Genomic DNA, 21738 nt, shown 5'->3' with positions numbered 1-21738 from the left:
TCTAACTCCCGCTTATCCTTCACTTCCAATCCGGTGAGGGCAGAATAATATAAATTATTGGTATTTTGAAGATAGATGCGCCTATAATCAAATGTGCAAGGGGCACATCGATAAAAATCGACTAACTTTTTTAAAAAAGACGCCAACGAAGTAATGATAACATGCTAAAAAATAACGAGCTCCGTGGCTTTTACACCCTTAAATTATAATAAGATAAAAATAATATTGAAAAAGTGAAACTTTTGATTATTCCTGTGCACCTTCCAATCTAGGGATCGTAAAAATATATCAAACCCCGTACAGACAACGATGCAGACATACATAGCCCGAAATTCATAAACTGTAAGACTATCTTGCTCTTTTAGCGTGAAAAATTTCGCTAAAATTTTTCTATCTATATCTATGGCAGTTTCTACTTCTGTATCTGCTACAATACTGCATATTCAGGGGATTCGGAAGCCCAAGTATGGAGACATACTACGCCCTAGCATGTAAATTGCCATTATTTTCATGATTGGCCCTAGGTTGTAAAAAAAAGCCAGTACAACAATCACTAAAGATAAGACGGCGACCGCTCGGAAGGGAATATCTACCAAAAAATCTTTTTTTCTTTGAGAAGGTGATTGTATCCTTAGTAGTATGTAGTTGTGGCTTTTGAAATTTTTCTCATCAGTTTTTATTTATCTAAATTATGGCAGTCTTCCCACTCATTAACCTTCTTTCAGCTCTTTATTATTAAAATGAAAGTTTCTTAAGAAAAATAATACTGCGAAAGAGGAAAGTTAGACATGAATGTCGGAAGCCTGCATATTATTAAGATCAATATCCCATTTTTTCTTATAAAAATCATATAACATAAGTATGAAGAGTTAAAAATTAAATTGTAATCTCATTTGAATAACTATAGTAACTTCTAGACTCCAAACGGACAATCTGGCCCGGAACTTCTTTTATCTTCTCAGGAGAAATGTGTCTAAATACCAAATATCTTAAACTTTTAATCTCTTTCAATCGATCTAACTCCCTCCATAGATTTGCATTAAACAGTAAATCTAACTTTAGTAATTTTGGAGTAACAAGACTCGGAAAATGATGAATATTACATCCACAGAGATTCAAATAGGTCATCAGTGGCCAGTTAAAAACAACATCTTCCCAATAAACCTCCTTATTATACTGAATATCAAGGAACCCCAAAAATTTAAGATTCAGGATTCCATCAATTGACATTATGTGGTTATCTGATAAGTTAAGCTCTCTGAGTTTGGCACATTTTCCAAGGCACCTTATGTCCTTTACCCCTGAATGAGACAACATACAAAATTCCAAGTGTATCATATCACCAACAGGAGTGATATCATTGATTTTGATTCCGGTTAGATCCAACTCCTTTAAAATAGGAAACTTCGCACTCAAAATAGACATTCTTAGATTTTTATAATTTTTCACAACAAATTTCTCCAAATTAGGGAAGATTATGGGCTCACTAAATTGAAGATAGTTAAGACCAGTATTGAGGGTTCTTAATTTTGGTAGCCTTTCAAAGTTTATATGGTATTGATTCTCATATCCGCGATCACAATGTAGAATAACAAGAGTTTTGAGTTGATATAAACACTTAAAGCTCTTAAGTGAAGAATTACAGGATATACCCAATTCTTTCAGATTTTTTAGCCTATGCAAATAACCAACGTCTTCTAATCGATTTCCACTCATGCTCAAGCTCTTGAGCCTAGGCAAATCTAAACTTTCAACCCTTTCAATTTGTTTATATGCTACCAGCAACCATTCCAAGTTTACAAGCCCGCTCAAGTTTTTTATATTCCTAATATGGTTAGATTCAAGTTTTAGAGAGATTAGATTCTCAAATTTGTAAAACATATTGTTAATTAATGTAATACGGTTACCAGATAGATCAATGGTTTTTAAAGCTTTGCAATCTTGCAAAATCTCAAGGATCATCGAAGTCCCACACCTGTTGATCACCAAATTTTGTTTGAAAGACTTCAAAAAATTTGCTTGCTTTGGGAGAATTTTCTTGATAGCTTCATAACAGGAACTGTCGATTGTGTTCATAGTTTCCAATCCCATACCTACCAATACCAAATGATGAGGTTTATCACAACGCAATACCAGTTTTTTCAAAGATGGGAACCGATATCTATTGATTAGGAGATCTTTGAAGTCCTTTAACAGGTGAAATTCTATCACAAGATAAGTTAACTTGAGGAAACAAGCTTTCAGGTCAAAAGCAATTCTTTTCCATTTAATGTTTAGCTGTTTTATTTCTGGAGACAAGTTTCTTAACACAATAGTGCAGCCATCATGTGTTTTCAGAGAATATTCTCCTGTTTCGCTTAAAATTTCTGTTAAGTTAGGATAACGGAGGTTTAAGCCACTAGCATTTTCAACTTCGTGTATATTGGAACAATTATTTAAGAACAGCTGAATAATTTCAAAATTTTTGTCATCTATTAGAGGCGGTGCCCTAGTAACAATTCTGTCCTTTCTTTCGCATATCACGAGCTTTTTGATAGCTGATTGATATTTTAAAATTTTCGGAAGGTTCTCGCAATGGATCAAGAAAATTGGCTTCATAAATTCTTTGAACAGACCACGAGTACAATCATGATATTCGTCCGCAATTTCGAAAATATCCTCAAAACACCCAAGTTTCTTATTTTCACTATCGTAATACACCTGAATTGTATGAAGCAACAAAAACAAAGAACATTCGTATACTTTGTGACTAGATGGAAGAAATTTTATTAAAAATAGAATGTTATAAGGATCTAAAGTTTCCAATACTGTGATTATCAATTCGTTTGGTAGTTTCTCTACGGGGAAACATGAAATTCCAGCGCACATGATTGCAATTGTTGATAGAATTTTCAAGTATCTATCAGAGACTGTTACTTTATATAGAGATGAGATAAATAGAAGAAAGAAAAACAAAATAAAAGAAAGCAGCAACCATACTTATTATCATTATTAAATTTCGTGCTGCATTAGGAAGTTGCAAAATTTGCATTAAACATATGCAGAAGAAGAAGGCATTGAAATATGAGACAAAAACCAGAAAATAATGTTCAATAAAAATAAGAAAGAATAAATGAAAAGATAAAGATAAATTTATCCATTTTATCTAATTTACCGAGCGATACCAATATCCCCGTAAACAGCTACAAAATACAATCTTTCGGTGTCATAAATGCCGACACCTTCTCCGGCGTAGAACAAACAATATGCAGAGATTTCGGCATTTCAACACATAAAATTTCTAACATTCCATACACCGAGGAGTCACAAAAAAAAAAAAAAAAGATTATAATCTATATAAGGAGGCCAAAATTCTACAAATTCACATTCAATAATTATCATAATTTTAATCTCATCACTTGTTTACAACATTAATAGTTCCACACCAACATGAAGGAAGCTCTCTGTTGCTGTTATTTCTTCCATTTTTTTGGCATCTGCCGCAACTGCGGCTCCAATTCAAAAAGACTGCACTCTTGAACACAAAAAATACAATGAAGATCCACCTCAACCTCCATCATTATCCCCAGCACCGCTACCTTCTCCTCCAAGTAATGGCCCAGTTGATCCAGGTAGTCCAGGTGATCTAGCAGGCTCAGGTGGTCTCGGTAGACACGATGTTTGTGACTGTACCTCTATTATTTCAATAAAAAATAATCACAAAAAACAATGACCACAAAAACCAGCTAATCCAGGTGATTTCGATATAAAAATAAGTTTTAAGTTCTATATCTACTTCTATTTAGATCTAATCCTGATACTCTGAGATTTTATCCTGGTGCAGAAATATCTTATGTCTCATTTTTGAATTCTGGATAAAAAAAAATTCATTTCATTTTCTTTTTTTCACTATGCCAAGCCGTAGAAGTTGAACTCTCTAAAATCATAATTTTTTTCCTATTTTTCCTATATATGTTATGGCTTTTTATTATGAACATTGAATATTCAATAGTTGTAAACAACACGCTAAGAACATTACCGTTTTCAGCTACTTATAAGAAGAAAATTTTATTTCATATCCTAGTCGGAAATGTTGGAATTCTTCTAATCTCCAAACCTGATACCTGTATTAATTTTTTGATAAGTCAATTGCTTATGCATCAAATATAGAGACAATCACTTAGGCTTAAACACAAATGTTAACTGAGTAATTTCTATCAGGACATGACAAATTCTTTATAGAGATTATATCATTTTCAATTTTCAGTTATGATGTATCCCTCGCATTCACTTTTGCTTCTTTTTTTCTGTTTGTTTTGTCTTGTTTTTCCGTTAGTGCCTACCCCTACGCACATCTGAACTATAGTACAGTGTTTTCATTTTTTATTCGTACCAACCACCGGAAATGTTCATACCAGTGGCAAAAAATAATTCATACCGACCCTCGGTATTTTTCGTACCACCGCAGCGGGATTTATTCAGACCATCTAAGAAAAATAGTTCATACTATTGCACTTTAATTATTCATACCAACAGTATATAAAATTCATATTAATTCCTTTCTTTTTTTTATGTGACTGGCTCTATAAGCCTCTAAGCTACTCAGTTTAATCAAATTATACTCATTTTTTCCATAATTCTGTGCTACTTTCTATAAAACCGGATGTCTATAATAATATCAACAATATCACGTGATTATGGTTTTCAAGAAATGGGAACGAATGTATGGTAGGAGCTGTACAGATGTATCGCGGATATGGTGATCTTACTTAACATTTTATCATGCTAACATACTTTTATTGTTTATTATTATTAATAACTTTTTATTCATGTTTAGAAGAAAACCACGTTCATGTACTATTATTCACTATATATATATTCACCTTCTGTGGTTTATTACTATTAATAGAGATTAACAACTAGTTGCTAAAAATAAGCCACTTGTTTGAATTGTGTGTCCGATAAGATAGCTTGAGACCAAGTACGGTAATAATATCTGATATTCTTATCATATATCTAACTCGATGTTGGTAAAGATAAGTATCGAGATTGGATTACGAAGTCAACTCTTCATCGTACTCCCTTCGGTTGTTAGTGATAATCTCACGTGAAAACCCGAAAGAAAACATCTAAAGAAACCCCACCAGTAATTGGTATTGCCCTGGTATCAAGAATAAAACTTGATACTATTAAACTTGCTAGTACAACTTTTATTCAGCTAAAACAAACACTTGGACAAAATGGTTAACGTGTCGAGTCCCGGAATTTTGATTGCGGGGCCAATGAATATGTCACTGTGGGTGAACACCCAAGAAGCTAAAATAAATGGTGGCAAATAATAGCAATTCCATGAACGCGAAGATAATGCGTGCTTTTTTTTCTATTTTTGTGCTCTGCAGACATCACGTCTGGTTGAATTGAAGAAGAGCCTGAATTGTAGAGAGCTAGGAATGACCAGTAGGTTTCGCAATTTCCATCCAAGGCTTTTTGATTTCTGTGAATATCTTTTGATAGCAAAAGTCTACTGCTATTGTAAAACGACAATAGGCTTGATGGAAGCTCTCTTTTTGAAACCGATAGTTTCTAGCAACTGGATCTGCAGACAGAGTGGCACCATCTTTGATGAATTTCAAGATAGCCAACTTTTCTGTCAATATTGAAGAATGCCACTTCCAAATGTTGAAATATGTGAAATTTTTCCTTTGAGCTGAAATTTAAGAGAATCGCCAGTAGGCAACAAGTAAAGATTGATGTGATTTTCAAGGCTAAAATAATAATACCAGATGCTATATTTATCAGGGCAATTTATCGGGAGTTCAAGAAAAAATGAGGAATTTTGAATAGATGGCAAGAGAACCAATGTGCTCTCATACTGTATCGTGAGAAGCCGATTATATTACTGGTAAGCGATTTTGAAGATAGGAATAATGATCACTAAAGCTCTTGAAGATTTAACGTATTATTATTATCGTTTAAGTTATGCGGTTCACTAATGGGATGATATGTTGTGTGCACATTAATGTCGCTGTGCAGCCTGATGAAGGTATTTCAACTCCCACAAGATATTGGGGAATTCAGATACACTGAAGATGATTCTTTGGATAATTTTTTCATTAAATTAAAAACAATTAAAGCAGATAAAAATAGTTCAAATGGGATAAAAAAAAAAAACAAGAGAAAAGAAAAATAGAAATAGAAAATTGTTAGACTAAACTGTTAATGGCAAAGACATAATACTATTTATGTCAGCAAAATTCATTGGTTTAGAGTGTGGAAGTTGCGCTCAATATACCTTAGCGGTATAATCGCCGGTCTTTCGAGTGGCCTACACGAATTTATGGCGACAGGAGTGGAAAGGTTCATACGAGCCGAGGTAGAGGTAGGTATTATGGGAGGTCTGTTCAAGGGACCAATTCTGGATGAAGGGCCCCTTTTATTGTTGATACCGTTAGTTGAACTCACGGCGACAGGAGTGGAAAGGTTCATACGAGCCGAGGCCGCAGAAGATCCAGCACGCATGTCAGCCAAGTTCACAAGCGGAGCATCACAATATGGACCTGAGGTCTTATCAAAACCTCCCAATTTCACCTCAATTGAATTACCAACAGGTTTACGAGCACCATTAGAAGAGTCCGCTCTGCTCACAGATGAAATGGCGGCGACAGGAGTGGAAAGGTTCATACGAGCCGAGGCCGCAGAAGATCCAGCACACATGTCAGCCAATTTCATAAGCGAAGCATCACAGGACGCACCCAAAGTCTCGCCAAGTCGATTTTCATCATCAATCACATCCTTGGACATTGAGTTTTGCATTGGACCAAACAATTCAAGCCCGTTTGGTTTGCCAATGAGACCATTGTACAATTCTACCATTTCTTCAATTTTGGACTTGATAATAGCTGGAGACAAATCCTGTTGCACTGTTTTGTGGCACAACACAATATCCTTCCAAAGATATTCGGAAAAGTGGGCAAAATACGCGAGTTTTTCATACTCGCCGGTGGGAAGAACAACATGTTTGAAAGGTGGATTTGGATTTTGTTGCACTTTATTTTCCTGCTTAGTGTTCGCAATTTTTGGTAGAAGCTCTTTCGTTAGTTCCTTTTTCACTGGTTGAGGAAGGAAGACACTTTCCTCATTTTCAAATTTGTTGACCTTCGAATAAGAAACTCTACCAGCATTTTGTTTTGCTGATTGAACATGTCTTTTGTTAACATTGGCAGTTTCTTGAGCCTTGTTCAAAACAGGATTTTGCTTTGCTGATTGAATATCTCTTTTGTTAACATTGGCACCTTGCTTCGCTGATTGAACACCTCTTTTGTTAACATTGGCAGTTTCTTGAGCCTTGTTCAAAACAGGATTTTGCTTTGCTGATTGAATATCTCTTTTGTTAACATTGGCACATTGCTTCGCTGATTGAACACCTCTTTTGTTAACATTGGCAGTTTCTTGAGCCTTGTTCAAAACAGGATTTTGCTTTGCTGATTGAATATCTCTTTTGTTAACATTGGCACATTGCTTCGCTGATTGAATATCTCTTTTGTTAACATTGGCACCTTGCTTCGCTGATTGAACATGTCTTTTGTTAACATTGGCAGTTTCTTGAGCCTTGTTCAAAACAGGATTTTGCTTTGCTGATTGAATATCTCTTTTGTTAACATTGGCACCTTGCTTCGCTGATTGAACACCTCTTTTGTTAACATTGGCAGTTTCTTGAGCCTTGTTCAAAACAGGATTTTGCTTTGCTGATTGAATATCTCTTTTGTTAACATTGGCACCTTGCTTCGCTGATTGAACACCTCTTTTGTTAACATTGGCAGTTTCTTGAGCCTTGTTCAAAACAGGATTTTGCTTTGCTGATTGAATATCTCTTTTGTTAACATTGGCACATTGCTTCGCTGATTGAACACCTCTTTTGTTAACATTGGCAGTTTCTTGAGCCTTGTTCAAAACAGGATTTTGCTTTGCTGATTGAATATCTCTTTTGTTAACATTGGCACCTTGCTTCGCTGATTGAACACCTCTTTTGTTAACATTGGCAGTTTCTTGAGCCTTGTTCAAAACAGGATTTTGCTTTGCTGATTGAATATCTCTTTTGTTAACATTGGCACATTGCTTCGCTGATTGAACACCTCTTTTGTTAACATTGGCAGTTTCTTGAGCCTTGTTCAAAACAGGATTTTGCTTTGCTGATTGAATATCTCTTTTGTTAACATTGGCACATTGCTTCGCTGATTGAATATCTCTTTTGTTAACATTGGCACATTGCTTCGCTGATTGAACACCTCTTTTGTTAACATTGGCAGTTTCTTGAGCCTTGTTCAAAACAGGATTTTGCTTTGCTGATTGAATATCTCTTTTGTTAACATTGGCACCTTGCTTCGCTGATTGAACACCTCTTTTGTTAACATTGGCAGTTTCTTGAGCCTTGTTCAAAACAGGATTTTGCTTTGCTGATTGAATATCTCTTTTGTTAACATTGGCACCTTGTTTCGCTGATTGAACACCTCTTTTGTTAACATTGGCAGTTTCTTGAGCCTTGTTCAAAACAGAACTTTGATCTTTCAATTCAGACTTTCTTGGCATGATTGGGTAGTGCTGTAAAGGTTTCAAGCAACGTTTCACTGCGGAAAAGGGGGCTGCTGATTTTTTAATTTCCCTTGAATTCTTGACAGGAACAATGGTTGGGATTTGGCAAGATTTAAACCTTTCAGAAACCTTTTTAAATTTTTGTGCCAATTGGTCTCCTGATTTTTCAATTTTATCAGCCATCTTTGTGTAACTTCTGGCAATTTTGTTTCTTGATTCTCCAATTTTACCAGGCACCTTTGTACGGCTTCTGGCGATTTCATTCCCTGCTTCTTCAAGTTTACCAGAGACCTTTGTGCAACTTTTGGCAAGCTTGTTCCCTAAATTCTTTAATTTCTTTACTTTTTTCCCCTCTTGCTTGGCCCTGTTTTTCGCTTCCCTTTTTTCCAATTTTCTGTGTCTCTTTTCCTCCATTAACTGTTGCTTTCTTTCTCTTTTCATCTTCTTCATCATTTGCTTTTCATTTTTTCTTTCAGCTCTTGCTTTTTTGTCGAATAATTTTGCCAAAAGTTCCTTGGTTTTCTGATTGATTCTTGAGGCTTTACCTTTTTCTTCCCCCTCATACATTATAACTACAGGTTCCATGACGATTCTAACCTTTGGTTTTCTTTCGACTACTTCAAAATTGTGGGTCTGCTCCCATTTAATGACTCTTGTCTGCTTTTCCCTGATTTGGTCATAGAAAGACAAACTGGAATTGTCACTGAGGCCAATGATACTTTGGCAATCTGCGTCATAAGAATTGAGTCTTTCAACCTCTTCATCATAATTTGGATTAAGAGTCTGGACCAAAACAGAGTTGTCTGGACTGTGTTCTTCAACTGGTTGCTGTTGTGGCAATTTTGGTGACGCTGCTATCGGTGGATCAACAATGGCTGGAGAAAGAACAGGTTCATTTGAAAAAGATCTGGCTTCGGCGCCGTAGGCTGAAATGAGATAAGAATCTATCAATGAGGCTTGAAGAGATTTTACTGGGAATGAGGAAGCAAAATCAGATGAAGGTGCGAACCAGGTTCCTATAACAGGTGAATGGTTTGATTCCTCAACCGACAAAGAAGCAGAAGAAGAAGAAGAAGAAGAAGAAGAAGAAGAAGAAGAAGAAGAAGAAGAAGAAGAAGAAGAAGAAGAAGAAGAAGAAGCGATCAAAGGTTTTCTGAATGATAATTGTTTTGAAATGTCATCAGCCTGCCTGGAAGTATGTTGCAAGAAACTGAAAATCTTGGAAGACATCTTTCTGAAGTAAGTTGACACTCTCTTAACTGGCGAAACATTCGGGCAAATAGAGGACTCGATGTCTTTTGGGATGTCTATGGAAATGACAGTGTCGGACTCTTGTGATAACTGGCGAGAAATGGAAGTTCCCATAGTTGATGGTGGTGTTGTTGGTGTTGGTTGTGTCATTGCTGGTGAACTGTTAGTTTGTGTAACTTATCTCAAAAAAAAAAAAGCTGATACTTGTTGAGTAGGGAAGATCATCAAAAGAAAAAATAACTGTGTCTGAATAATAACCTACCGATAATGTGAGTAAATGTTTTCAATGTAATCACTAAAAATCTGAAGATTTTGGTTTTGGTGTAGATTGAAAGCAGTTTTGGTTTGGTGTGTTGAACGTAGGAAATATTTTTAGAGGAAGAAGTTTCTTGGCTCTACTTTGAAAATCAGGGAATATTATAATGTGTGCTACTCATTTTTGTGTAACAGCTCAGAAAATGCCACAAACTCAGAGTCATCTGAGCATGTGTCTATAATGTAAACTGAAAAGTTGCATACAACGAAGCACAAACACAAAAAAATAATAAAAAAAAAAAAAAAAGCACACCATAACTCTTTATTTATTATTTATACGATTTATACATGCGAGCATCGGATAACAAACCAGCAAACTAATATAACATGGCGTAATCTATTGAAATATCCACTTGGTGTCACTTATTACTCCGCTTCTTCCACTTTTGTAGGTTGAAACATGTTGAGAGTTTAGTGCTAACGGACATAAAATATTGCATGAAACCAGTACACCACGGATGACATCTTCACACCAACATGTTTTCTCTAGAATAATAATGAGCTAAGTGAAGCCTTCCTGGCTGGAAAATCCATTCCCGATATTTTAATGTGTATATCTTCTAGTGGCTTGTTATCCAACTGAGTCTGTGTAATATCGAACTGTTGCTGAATTTTTTTCTGCAGTGCAATTGCATAATAATGACCTTATGGAGCTCATATTTGAAGCGACCTTTGTATTAAGTCAGCCTTCCTGACAGACTTTAATGACACTATAGATACAGAATACTGCAATATCAATGTAGGAGTTGGATTCTGGTCTATTCAAAACACTGTTTTCGCATTTCTGACTGCTATTCTGTTTTTGTGTGACTTCGGTTGATTTTGTGGCCGTTTACAATTTAGCTATGCAGAAAATATAAATATACCTCCTAGGCCAACTTTTTTTTTTCCAACTCAATTCTTTTTTCTTTTACTCTTTTTTCCAAACTTCAAAGACTTAATAGTTATTAAAACAAGTTTATTCTCATTTTTTTAATAATATTTACCAGCATTTCTTAATCATGATGTTTTTGACTGTGCTTACTGCTACCCTCTTAGGGTTGTGGCAGTTCTTTAGTGGCTTGCCACGATTTTATTGTGAGCAAAACATCTCGTTTCTTGTAGCTCATAATATCATTTACTCCTAATTACACAAAATGATCCAAAACACCACTGGTTGATAAACTAACCCCTTTTTTAGCCCGCGTTGATACTTTACCAAACTACAATGCCGAAGACAATTTGCGCTCTTCCTTTGTGTTTTCCCATGTTGCAGCCCTTGATTCCGTATTCTTGACCACCGGAGGGCTATTTAATTCCACCCTGTTACCATATTCTCTTGACTTTGCTGCTGTTGACGATGTTGCCGAAGGACCATTGACTGATGCCGCAATCTCCTTGAGCTCAAGTGCTGTTTTGTGTACCAGTGGAGTTACACAAACACACTCCAAACCGATTCAAATGAATGAGTTTGTCGCTGCCGAATTTAACGGGTACCGAACCCCAATTGGGAAATCAGATGTCAATATCGTGGCAGCTTTGAGAGGTGCGGTTGTCGAATTAGTTGAGTATGGTCTTCCTGTTGCAAAGGTACCAACCTTGACAGATGTTTTAGGTTACTTCTCCATTGATGCTGGTTTCAAAATCTTAGTGGTGTTCATATTTATTTTGCAAATTAAACCATTATTCGGGTATGTTGACGAATCTGCATCCAAGGAAACAACAGAGCTCATAGTGTTGTTGCAAAATAATATTGCACAAATGGAAAACGAGATTGCGAAGCGACACAAAATAATCTCACAAAGACAAGAATCTAAGCAGATTATGGAAATTGAGATTGAGGGAACCACTTTAGGCTCATCAGATAGTAGCTCTGAAGTCTTTTCTGGTAATGATAATGATCTGAGTAAAGAGTTAATAATTGCAGATAGTTTTGAGATTAACCAGCAGCGTGCTGTGTCTGTTGAATTATCAATAGTTGCAAGTACTGAAGATGAAGACGACGATCAGGAGGAAGAAGAAGAAGAAGAAGAAGAAGAAGAAGAAGAAGAAGAAGAAGAAGAAGAAGAAGAAGAAGAAGAAGAAGAAGAAGAAGAAGAAGAAGAAGAAGAAGAAGAAGAAGAAGATAATGATGATGATGATGATGATGATGATGATGATGATGATGGTGGTGGTGAGTGTGTTGAATATGAAGGCTGCTTATTTTCAGTGGACTCAAAAAATAGTAACATTCTTTACTTCAGGCATATAGACACCGGTTTGCTTGGCTACCAGGAAAATGATAAGATTTTCTTGTTCATAGATGGCCAGTTTGAAGAAGTTGATCAGGAGGACTATGGGTGTTAGTTTTTTGCTTGGTCTTTTCTTCGCTTGACGATAGTTGGAATTATCACAAGGTCAGAACTCGAGGCTTTTTGTAGCATCTTCGTTGTTCGCACTCAAATAGATGCAACCACGACGAACCTTTGTCCCAAAGTCTCTGCGTACTGACTATTAGTTGTGTTTTCCATTCGGGTTTTCAAAATTTTGTTTTTTACTTTTTGCTATTCAGTTTTCTCATTGTCGTGTCATCTCCAATTTGATATGTTGTCTTGACCTGTTTTTTGATTTTTCCAATCTTTCAATACTCTTCATAGATACTCTTCAAAGATTATCTGGTGACTTCTCTTTCTATTCTCTGGGGAAGTACTGTTCTATTTGATTCCTTGATAAAGTTCTGTTCCATCTGGCTTTTCTGTTGATCTTTATTTTTCTTTGCTTCACTTTTTCTTTGTATAGCCAGTATGCTTAATTGTTTGCCTTTAAATTCTTTTACGACTCAATTCAATATACTTTTGAAATGTAGCTTTAAGTAAATTGTAAGCTCTAATAGTTTGGTTTTGTCTATCACTTAAATTAAGGGCACTTTATGTGATTTTGTGTAATATAGTGGAACGATGTTTTTCCAAAGTGAAAAATGCCTGACTCTTCTCTTATGTACAGTAATCAACTCTTGTGGTAAAAGTGCTCTGATGTTGTTTTTCCAAGATCTTAAAATCAAGGGATCTTTAGGTCTTATACTAGGAACCAGACCATTAGATCTCTACTAATAAAATATTATAGTCGTTGCTATCAAGATTATATTTACAGCCATTATTGGTTTAAGGTTGCTAGATGTCGTGCTGTTTGTCCTTACTACTATCCTTATATTTAAGTTTATTATCTAAAGTGTTTGTTATTGTACGTGACTGCGTTTTTTTCGCCTTTGTATAAATATTGAAGTACTTTGTAGACCTGTAGAATTCTAACATACACTTGAACCAGGTTCGAGTCCCTTAAAAGAATAATATTTATTATTACCTGACTCTAATTCTAATGAAATCATATATTTTAAACATATCGCTATCACTGCCGGTATTTTTGAGTTTTTCAATGAAAAAAATTAAACAATGCGTCTATTAAAGAGGAAAGAGCAATAATTTTGAAGACATTAATCAGGATGAAGACGAGAAGTGCTAGTTTTTTGATATGTCTTTTTTCTTCACTAAATGCTGACTGAAACTTCACAAGGTCAGAGGTCGCTGTATCTAATTTGATTAGGTTAGCTAATGAGCTGTTTGAAGATCCTGCTGCTAATAGTGTATGACGTCCTACGATATGTAATTGATGAACAATGTACAAATATGTATGATGTTATAAAGACGGCCAGCTACATTGCAGTATTTATTCTCTTTTGTTTCAAACAATAATAGGAATAAAACAACGCACATTTCATTTTCATTTTTGGAAGAGAAACTGCCAAAACGTCGCTAATTTCACAATTTATTCATAGACATGTTATAATTAGCCACGCCATACGTACTTCTAAATACATCAATAAGCCGAGCATTACCCTCCTGTACCAACTTATTGACAGCCTGTAACCCCAATTATTTATGTTTGTACAGAATAGTTGCGCGCTATTTAAAAAAGCTGTGAATATTTAGAAATGAATAGGATCATCATGTCTACTAACTACTGACAGTGTTTTTGAAATCTCAGAACCACTACAATTGTAGTTTTATTCTCGCTTCATGTCATATTAACAGAGTTACTGAAATTCTTGTGCTAGTCTTACAAGTTTTGTGTAAACAATTTATAATTGCTCTAAATAAGCTTCAGCTATTCTCGATTAAACCACAACATGATATTATTGTTGTTGTTTTTTAATTGTTTATCATAGTAATCTATCTGGCCATATACAATTGTCTCACAAAAATCACGTGCGTACGTCAAAAAAAAAAAAAGGAAATGCTGCGGGAGCCATTACTGCGGGTTATCTTCGATTGTTTGCTTTTGGCAATGCTTTTCTTGTACCCTTGCTATTTTGTTTATTTACAAATATATATATTGGGTCATCCTCAATTTCTTCGCCGATTTTCTCCTATTTAATCCTCCAGCTCGTCATCACTGTGCAAAAAATAAATACCTTTACTTAGTTACTGGTTGTTGTTTGCTAGTAGTTGTTATTGCTGTTTTTATTTTTCAGAGCAAAGAAACCTCAGAAATGGTTCCGAATAGATTCCATATTAGATCAGGGGTAGTGGCTCTCATATTCTCTGCTGCTGCCACATTGTTTTTGTTTTTTATCATCTTATCAGGCTCCTCCAAGAACCCATCAACTCCCTTGAACCGCTTCTATTGGGTGGAAGCTGATACTTCAAGCATTTCTGGGGCCCCAGCAAGAACCAGATGGACCTATTGGGGAGTTTGTGAGCAAATCAATTCACACACAAAAAATTGCACTGGGTTAGGGCCAGCGGTTCCAATTTCTCCTGTCAACAACTTTCAAACCGAGGACGGGGTTCCTAGCTATTTTATTAACAACAAGAACTCGCTCTACTACTTATCCAGAGTTGGTTGGGGGCTTTTGTTCGTCACTTTGGCGTTCTCGGTGATTTGTGTTATTTTGGCTAGCGTCACCATTTGCTCGCATCATGCTCAAGCTCTCACCTCATTTTTCTCTCTAGGGGCAACTATCTTTAACTTTGGTGCTGCCGCCCTCCTTACCGCGGCAATTGCTATGACAAAAAAACATTTTTCGAATTCAAGCATTGGCTCAATTTTGATGGGCTTTTTGTGGACCTCAGCCGTGTGCAATCTTATTACCTTAGTGGCAACGTTTGGCTCATTTGTCAGAGAGTACTATAGAAGGTCTAAGGCCGGTCTTGGAACTGATGAGAGCATGTTTACCAACGAACCTAAGAAGTCAGTTTCAACAAACGTTCCTTTGCCAGACCAGCTGGGCGTAGGAGCAGGCGTTGGACCTTCTACTAGCCAGCCTGTAGCGTACGAGAATCCTTATGGTACCAACGAAGCTCCTGCTGAGCAACCAGCAGCCAAAAGTCGGGCAATAAAATTCTTCAGTATCAAGAAAAATAAGAAGCTTGAGGAAGAGATTTAGACTGTGTGGGATTTAATTCGTTATGTTGTATTTGCCTTTGAATTCTAATCTAATCTAATATCCTTTTTTTTCTTCTTCTTCTTTTTCTATAGCCTTTATAAGGAGTTAGAGGTGATATTACTATTGTGGCTCTATTAATATTTTTTGTTATATATCTTTCAAATTCTACTGTTGATTTCCTGCTATATTTGCTTTGTGTAAATAGTTGGAGAATTATATCTTATTCCTCTGACATGTTCAAAGTTTAATGGAATGCTAAGTATTGATGCCTTGTTAGCACTTCAAAAGCAAAAAAATAAAATGATTCGTAATCACTTTATTCAAATCATTAACTTGATTCAAGTTTTGTTGAAAATAATAAAGCAGATTGAGCGTTTTGTGCTTTATTGCATGCCAGTGCTTGAAGAAAGCGAAAAAATCGCAAAAATATTAATATAAAAGGGGCCTTAGAAAAATGAAAAAATTATTATCATTATTATCGTAAAATTTTTTTCTTCTACTTCAAAGATTCAAAATAACAAAACAGCAAATTATTATTAATCTCATTTATCAGCTTTACCACAATGTCGTCCACTTGCTCTTGCTCCTCTATTAAGCCTTGTACCTGCACCGCTGGGACCTGTCAATGCTCATCATGCTCTTGCCAATGTTCTTGCTCTGGTCTATGCTCTTCTTGCTCCTGTGACTGCTCTGGATGCTCAAAGAAGTAATCATTTAGTCTGGGACTATTCGTTATGTTAGTCAGTTTGTTTTGCTTTCCTTGGTTGATGATACCACTCATTAATTACCAGTGTTGTCCTAATATCTTCATTTTTTTTTAGCTGGTTGCTTTTGATCTGATTGAGGATCACTCTGAATTTCTTTGTTTTATGATTTTATAATATATATTATATATTATATTATATATATCAAAATATGATTTTCTATTTTACTTTACATGTTCCCAAGTTGTAACATCAAATTACATTGGAGACCAAGAAAACCGATGAGTATTCAAATATTGCACAAAATGGTAGCTGTTAGATATATATATTTTTTTGTAATAATATATCCTCAAAATTATATTAGTTTGGTTCCTAAAAGCTTTCAAAGAGAACAAAAATTCGGTTCATTTATTTAATTGTATATGTAATAGGCTAAATAATATTTTTAAAGCAGGTTATATTTTTTTCAAAGATATATAATTAGAAAATATTTTCTCTGAAGGTATATAATCAATTAATATTTTCTCTAAAATAATCCAGCAACTATGACAATATCTAATTTCTTGTTTCTTTTTTCTAAATAGAATCAATATTGAAAAGGGAAAAAAGTCAAGTCGTCGGCAAAATAATCTCTGTCTAGTCTTCGTCTCGCTTCTATCACTTTGTAATCAACGTGAAAAACGTTAGGATTGAACTTGTGGCCCTCTTTTTGAAAAGCTGAGAAGTCAATGTTGTAGGAATTTTCAATGATTTTCTCTCGTTGGCATTCTCGGAACTCATTCTGATCTAATTCAACTGTCACTGAACTGTCATCATCAATGGTCGATGATGATGAAGATGGCATATTATCTTTATTCAAATTTAATTTGGAAAACTCCTCGAATACTCCTATCAGCTCATCACATTCTTTGATTTCCCATTGACTGTTGCTCTGTTCAATATCAATCTTTCTTTGGAATAGCAGTTTCAATTCTTGCTCACAATGCTCTTTTCTATACTCTTCTTGGTAATAATATTGATAAGTTTTTACCACCCATGTACGGAAGTCTGCAAATATTTCAAATGGATAGTGGTGATGAAGAATTTTTTGATAGTGCTCATAGGTTGATTCAGGTTGTTCCCTCTTCCAATGCGAAGATATCCTTATGCCGATTGGCAATGAGCATTTAGCTTTTCCGCTTGTGGATTTAGCAGACTTATGAGCAAATGAAGAAAAGAACATTTTTACAATGAATAAAAAGAAATCTTTGCTTCCCATAAGGGATTAGAACATATAATATTTTTATCCTCACCTAGACTACAATTTATAGAAATACCTTTTTGTTGAAAAATGAAGGAAAATAAGCAAGTACATTAAAAGAATGGAAAAAATGAGAGAAAAAAAAAGTTGGGAAACAAACAAAGCAAAGAGCAAGAATGAAAAACAATAATAATAGTATCAACACTATGAAATTAATAAAAATTAGCGAAATAGAAATCATGGTGATGGTGACTGCCACATCTCATGTTGTTGAGACGCAGAAAGTGGAAAAAGGTGTGGGAAAAAATGAAAAGGAAAAAATTAGAAAAAAAAAAATACGAATCATCCACAAATACTCATCCTCACTCTTGAGCCCACCCAATTATTTTTACAATGGCCACTAGTCTCAAAGCTATTAAATTTGATAGAAATTCACGGAGCCTTCATGTCCTTGACCAGCTCTTGATCCCGTTCCAAGAAAAGTATTTGCCAATATACTCCATTAGTGATGGGTACGCAGTCATCAAGAAGATGCAAGTTCGTGGGGCCCCAGCCATTGCTATTGTTGGGGTATTATCAATCATTGTTGAGTTGAATTACCTCTTAAAACCACAAGGGGCAGTGGTCCAGACATATTATGATATCGCTGATGTTGAAAACTTCAAGAATGTGTTGATTCAGCGGATCGAGTACCTTGTTTCTTCAAGACCTACTGCAGTTAATTTGTCCAACGCCTGCAAAGACGTGGTGCAAATCATCAATCATTCCTCAACAGATTCGCCTAACACATTGCTCGAGGAAATCTGTAAATATGGAACGAAGTTATTCGATGATGACTTGACCAATAACTACAAGATTGGTGAAAACGGCGCCAAGTTCATCTTGGACAATTTGAAGCAACAGAATTATACAGGCCCGTTTAGTGTCTTGACCATCTGTAATACTGGATCTTTAGCAACTTCAGGCCACGGGACTGCTCTCGGGGTGGTTAGATCATTGTGGGAGTTATCCAAGGCAAACAAGGATACTGAACCATCGACTAAGAAATCTAAGACAAATGATGGTTCTGCTGGTGATGCTTGGCTTGAAAGAGTCTTCCCATTGGAAACCAGACCATATAATCAAGGGTCACGTTTGACAGCGTTTGAGTTGGTTTATGAAAAAATCCCTGCCACCTTGATCACCGATAACATGATTAGCTTCTTGTTAGACTCCATTGCTAATGGCAGAGTTAATCAACCTCCAGTGAAGGCAGTAATTGTTGGCGCTGATAGAATTGCCAAAAATGGTGATACAGCCAACAAGATTGGAACGTTGCAATTGGCGAAGATTAGCTCACTTTATCCTGGTATTTTGTTTTTAGTGGCGGCTCCAACCACCACCATCGACCCGCTATGTCCTGATGGGAGTCACATTGTTGTTGAGGAGAGACCAGCTGATGAGCTCAGAAAAGTCAAAGGGGGAATCCGTGATGGGGACCTGTACAAAATTATCAACATCGACGTTGCACCTAATGAGATTGACGTATGGAACCCTAGTTTTGATGTCACTGGCCATGTTTTGATCCATGGTATAGTTACTGAGAACGGTGTTTTGACAAAAACTGATGGTCAGTTCAGTATTTAGTGAGAAATAGCCTGATAACTAAAATAAGAGAGAGACCTAGGGTAGAATGTTAATAAGCTGTAGAAAGTAAAAACAGCGTGCGTGCGGTTATCATGCAGCTTTTTTTTTTTTTTGTAAGAAGCGCTTCTAGAAAAAAAAACTGGAAGATCATCGAAAAAGTTGTTTCTCTCCTCGCTGAGTTTTTGTTGTTCTTTTAACACAAACTACATTAGATTATTTTACAATGTCATCCCGTCAAGGTGGTAAGGCCAAGCCTTTGAAGGCCCCAAAGAAGAAGAGACAAGATTTGGATGAAGACGATTTGGCGTTCAAGGCCAAACAAAAGGCCGATGCCGCCGCTAAAAAGGCAATGGCCGAGAAGGCTAAGAAGGGCGGTCCTTTGTTAGGGGGCGGTATTAAGAAGTAGGTATTGTTTTTTGTATTAGGATCCCATGATTATCTGTGGGTATGGTTTACTAACAAGAGCTGATAGGTCTGGTAAGAAATGAACAATGTCATCTCGAGGTGTCCGGGTCGCTATAATCCTGGTGTTTGGATGGGAATTAAACAGAAGAAAATATAGGATAAAAAAAAATAAACACCACGATGGCAAACACAGTGAGCTAACAGTGGAGTATCTGCTTCTAAATGGCCTCGGATTTGTCGTTTTTCAGATGGTATCTAGAATCAAGAACCAATTTACGTTATATTTTATAGTATGTTATCGTCATGTTAGTTATCATCTTTTTTTGTTTATTATACACCTTAGTTTTAAACTAACATCAGCACACTTTTTGTAGATCAGCAATGTGTTAGCCCTTGGCTGTATATATCATGCCTTTGACACCCGCCCCAATTTCTTGTCTGCGTGTATCTTCCTTTCAGGGGGCTTGAATGTCATCATTATTGGCAATTGGCTCATTTTATTGGCAGTACTATTGGGTAAATTCCTTCAGGTGATGCTATTTGGGGAGTTGAGACTTGTGGAAGTCACCCATATATACGAGCAAATGGGTTTCACTTTGACTACCTCATTATTTGGCTTGGCCACATTCAGGGTGGAGAATGCCCTAGTTTCTGGGAGTCTTACCATCTTTAACATCACTTTGAAAGTGTTTCACTGGATATTATTTGATAGAATTGACGGCCTTTTCCAAGTTAGTGATGAAGATCAATTATACAGTTTGAAAAGAGTATTATTCAACCGAATTCATATCGCAATGGGAGCATTATTGTTTGTTGATTACCACTTTATTTCATATTGTATTGGTAGCTCTTATGAAAACCCCTCAGATATCTATGTTGCTTACGAATTCGAAGTTGGTCTTTTGTTTTTGGGAATCATCTTCAATATCTTCAAAATATTGATCCATGTGTTTGAGATTATCTATCTCAAACAATATCCTGATGAGGAATCTTTTGAGAATAAAGGTCTTTTAATTCAGGTGGTTGACCTAGTGCATGTCTTTATCAAAGCGTTAATGTACATTTTACTCCTTTCGATTTTCCTCAATCCTTATAACTTCCCAATTCATGTCATTAGAGATTGCTTTATATCGTGCATGGCATTTTACAAAAAGTTGAAAGATTTTATCCACTTCATGAAGAATGCCAAAAGAATTGACAATTATTTACCCAACGCCCACCAGGAAGATTTGGAAGGCAGTAATTCTTTGTGTATTATTTGCCGAGAAGATATGACCACAGAAGGCTTGACCCAAGGCCATAGGTTGTATCCAAAGAAATTGAGATGTAATCATATCATTCATTTGGGTTGTTTGAAAAGTTGGTTGGAAATATCCCAACTTTGTCCAATGTGTCGAGCCCAAGTGTTTGAGAACCTGGATTTTGCTGAAAATAGCAATGCCAATAATGGTAATAATAATAACAATAATATAAATGACGAAAATAACGATAATAATAACAATAATAATGCTCCTGGAATTAATAGGGATGTCATTAACCCGACTCCAACAATCGAGATAATAAATAATCGACCGCAACCAGAGGATTTCTTTGAAAATCAACTAACAGCAAGAAATTTTCAAAATGGGATCCTTCAGCTTGACGCTGATGCTCTTATCCCTGATGATTGGACGCTATTACCACTTGAAACAACTGCCGATACCGGTACTTTTAAGGTATGTTTAGGTGGAGATAACTGGGCCACTCTTGAAATACAAGATAATAAATACACACCAGATACCTCGGAAAAAAGTCAAGACAAGGAACAAATTGATGTTTTGGGTATCCCAGAAGGAACAAGTGCTAGTATGATGAAGAGCTTTTCTCCATCAATGAGGGATGGTAGTACATTAAGCACAGGTGAATCATCAACAGAATTATTAAGGAAATGTCTTGCAAAATTGCAACAATTGGACAAGAAGATATCGGGAAGCGAAAAATCAGCAGTGATTGATGAGGAGGAGGAGGAGGAGGAGGAGGAGGAGGAGGAGGAGGAAGAAGAAGAGCTTGGTCAGATATTAAGAGGTATTGAGCTGGACTTAAAAATGCTGGTTGGACGACAGTATTAGCAATATCATTTTACGAAGAAAAAGAAAAAAAACAGTACGAAATTTTTCTCTATGTAATAATATTTTATAGCCCGTCGAATTTTTTTTGACAAGAATACAAATAGTTTTGTCATTTGGCCA

The 21738-nt window shown here is 35.9% G+C and overlaps 7 protein-coding genes across 7 annotated transcripts; 4 read left to right on the top strand and 3 right to left on the bottom strand. All coding sequences in view use genetic code 12, as the record gives it.

The window, feature by feature from the left end:
- Nucleotides 1-876: 876 nt before the first annotated feature.
- Nucleotides 877-2868, bottom strand: DASC09_028600 (leucine-rich repeat domain-containing protein; the record flags this gene model as incomplete). The annotated part of the gene is made up of 1 exon (XM_064996463.1): nucleotides 877-2868. The coding sequence occupies one exon, from the start codon at nucleotides 2866-2868 to the stop codon at nucleotides 877-879; it is 1992 nt and encodes a 663-aa protein (XP_064852535.1).
- Nucleotides 2869-8743: 5875 nt separating this feature from the next.
- Nucleotides 8744-9933, bottom strand: DASC09_028590 (uncharacterized protein; the record flags this gene model as incomplete). The annotated part of the gene is made up of 2 exons (XM_064996462.1): nucleotides 8744-8764; nucleotides 8806-9933. The coding sequence occupies 2 exons, from the start codon at nucleotides 9931-9933 to the stop codon at nucleotides 8744-8746; spliced, it is 1149 nt and encodes a 382-aa protein (XP_064852534.1).
- Nucleotides 9934-11270: 1337 nt separating this feature from the next.
- DASC09_028580 (uncharacterized protein) lies at nucleotides 11271-12459 on the top strand (the record flags this gene model as incomplete). Its single annotated transcript, XM_064996461.1, has 2 exons — nucleotides 11271-11289; nucleotides 11315-12459. The coding sequence occupies 2 exons, from the start codon at nucleotides 11271-11273 to the stop codon at nucleotides 12457-12459; spliced, it is 1164 nt and encodes a 387-aa protein (XP_064852533.1).
- Nucleotides 12460-14638: 2179 nt separating this feature from the next.
- DASC09_028570 (SUR7/PalI family protein) lies at nucleotides 14639-15535 on the top strand (the record flags this gene model as incomplete). The annotated part of the gene is made up of 1 exon (XM_064996460.1): nucleotides 14639-15535. The coding sequence occupies one exon, from the start codon at nucleotides 14639-14641 to the stop codon at nucleotides 15533-15535; it is 897 nt and encodes a 298-aa protein (XP_064852532.1).
- Nucleotides 15536-16825: 1290 nt separating this feature from the next.
- DASC09_028560 (uncharacterized protein) lies at nucleotides 16826-17461 on the bottom strand (the record flags this gene model as incomplete). The annotated part of the gene is made up of 1 exon (XM_064996459.1): nucleotides 16826-17461. The coding sequence occupies one exon, from the start codon at nucleotides 17459-17461 to the stop codon at nucleotides 16826-16828; it is 636 nt and encodes a 211-aa protein (XP_064852531.1).
- A 411-nt stretch (nucleotides 17462-17872) lies between these two features.
- On the top strand, nucleotides 17873-19105 carry MRI1 (S-methyl-5-thioribose-1-phosphate isomerase MRI1; the record flags this gene model as incomplete). Its single annotated transcript, XM_064996458.1, has 1 exon — nucleotides 17873-19105. One exon carries the CDS (start codon nucleotides 17873-17875, stop codon nucleotides 19103-19105), a length of 1233 nt encoding a protein of 410 aa, XP_064852530.1.
- A 653-nt stretch (nucleotides 19106-19758) lies between these two features.
- On the top strand, nucleotides 19759-21618 carry DASC09_028540 (E3 ubiquitin-protein ligase HRD1; the record flags this gene model as incomplete). Its single annotated transcript, XM_064996457.1, has 2 exons — nucleotides 19759-19800; nucleotides 19885-21618. 2 exons carry the CDS (start codon nucleotides 19759-19761, stop codon nucleotides 21616-21618), a joined length of 1776 nt encoding a protein of 591 aa, XP_064852529.1.
- Nucleotides 21619-21738: the final 120 nt, after the last annotated feature.

Source organism: Saccharomycopsis crataegensis, assembly GCF_037102585.1.
Source record: "Saccharomycopsis crataegensis DNA, jcf7180000000077, whole genome shotgun sequence".
Classification (NCBI taxonomy): domain Eukaryota; kingdom Fungi; phylum Ascomycota; class Saccharomycetes; order Ascoideales; family Saccharomycopsidaceae; genus Saccharomycopsis; species Saccharomycopsis crataegensis.
This window is presented reverse-complemented; position numbering and strand designations above follow the sequence as displayed.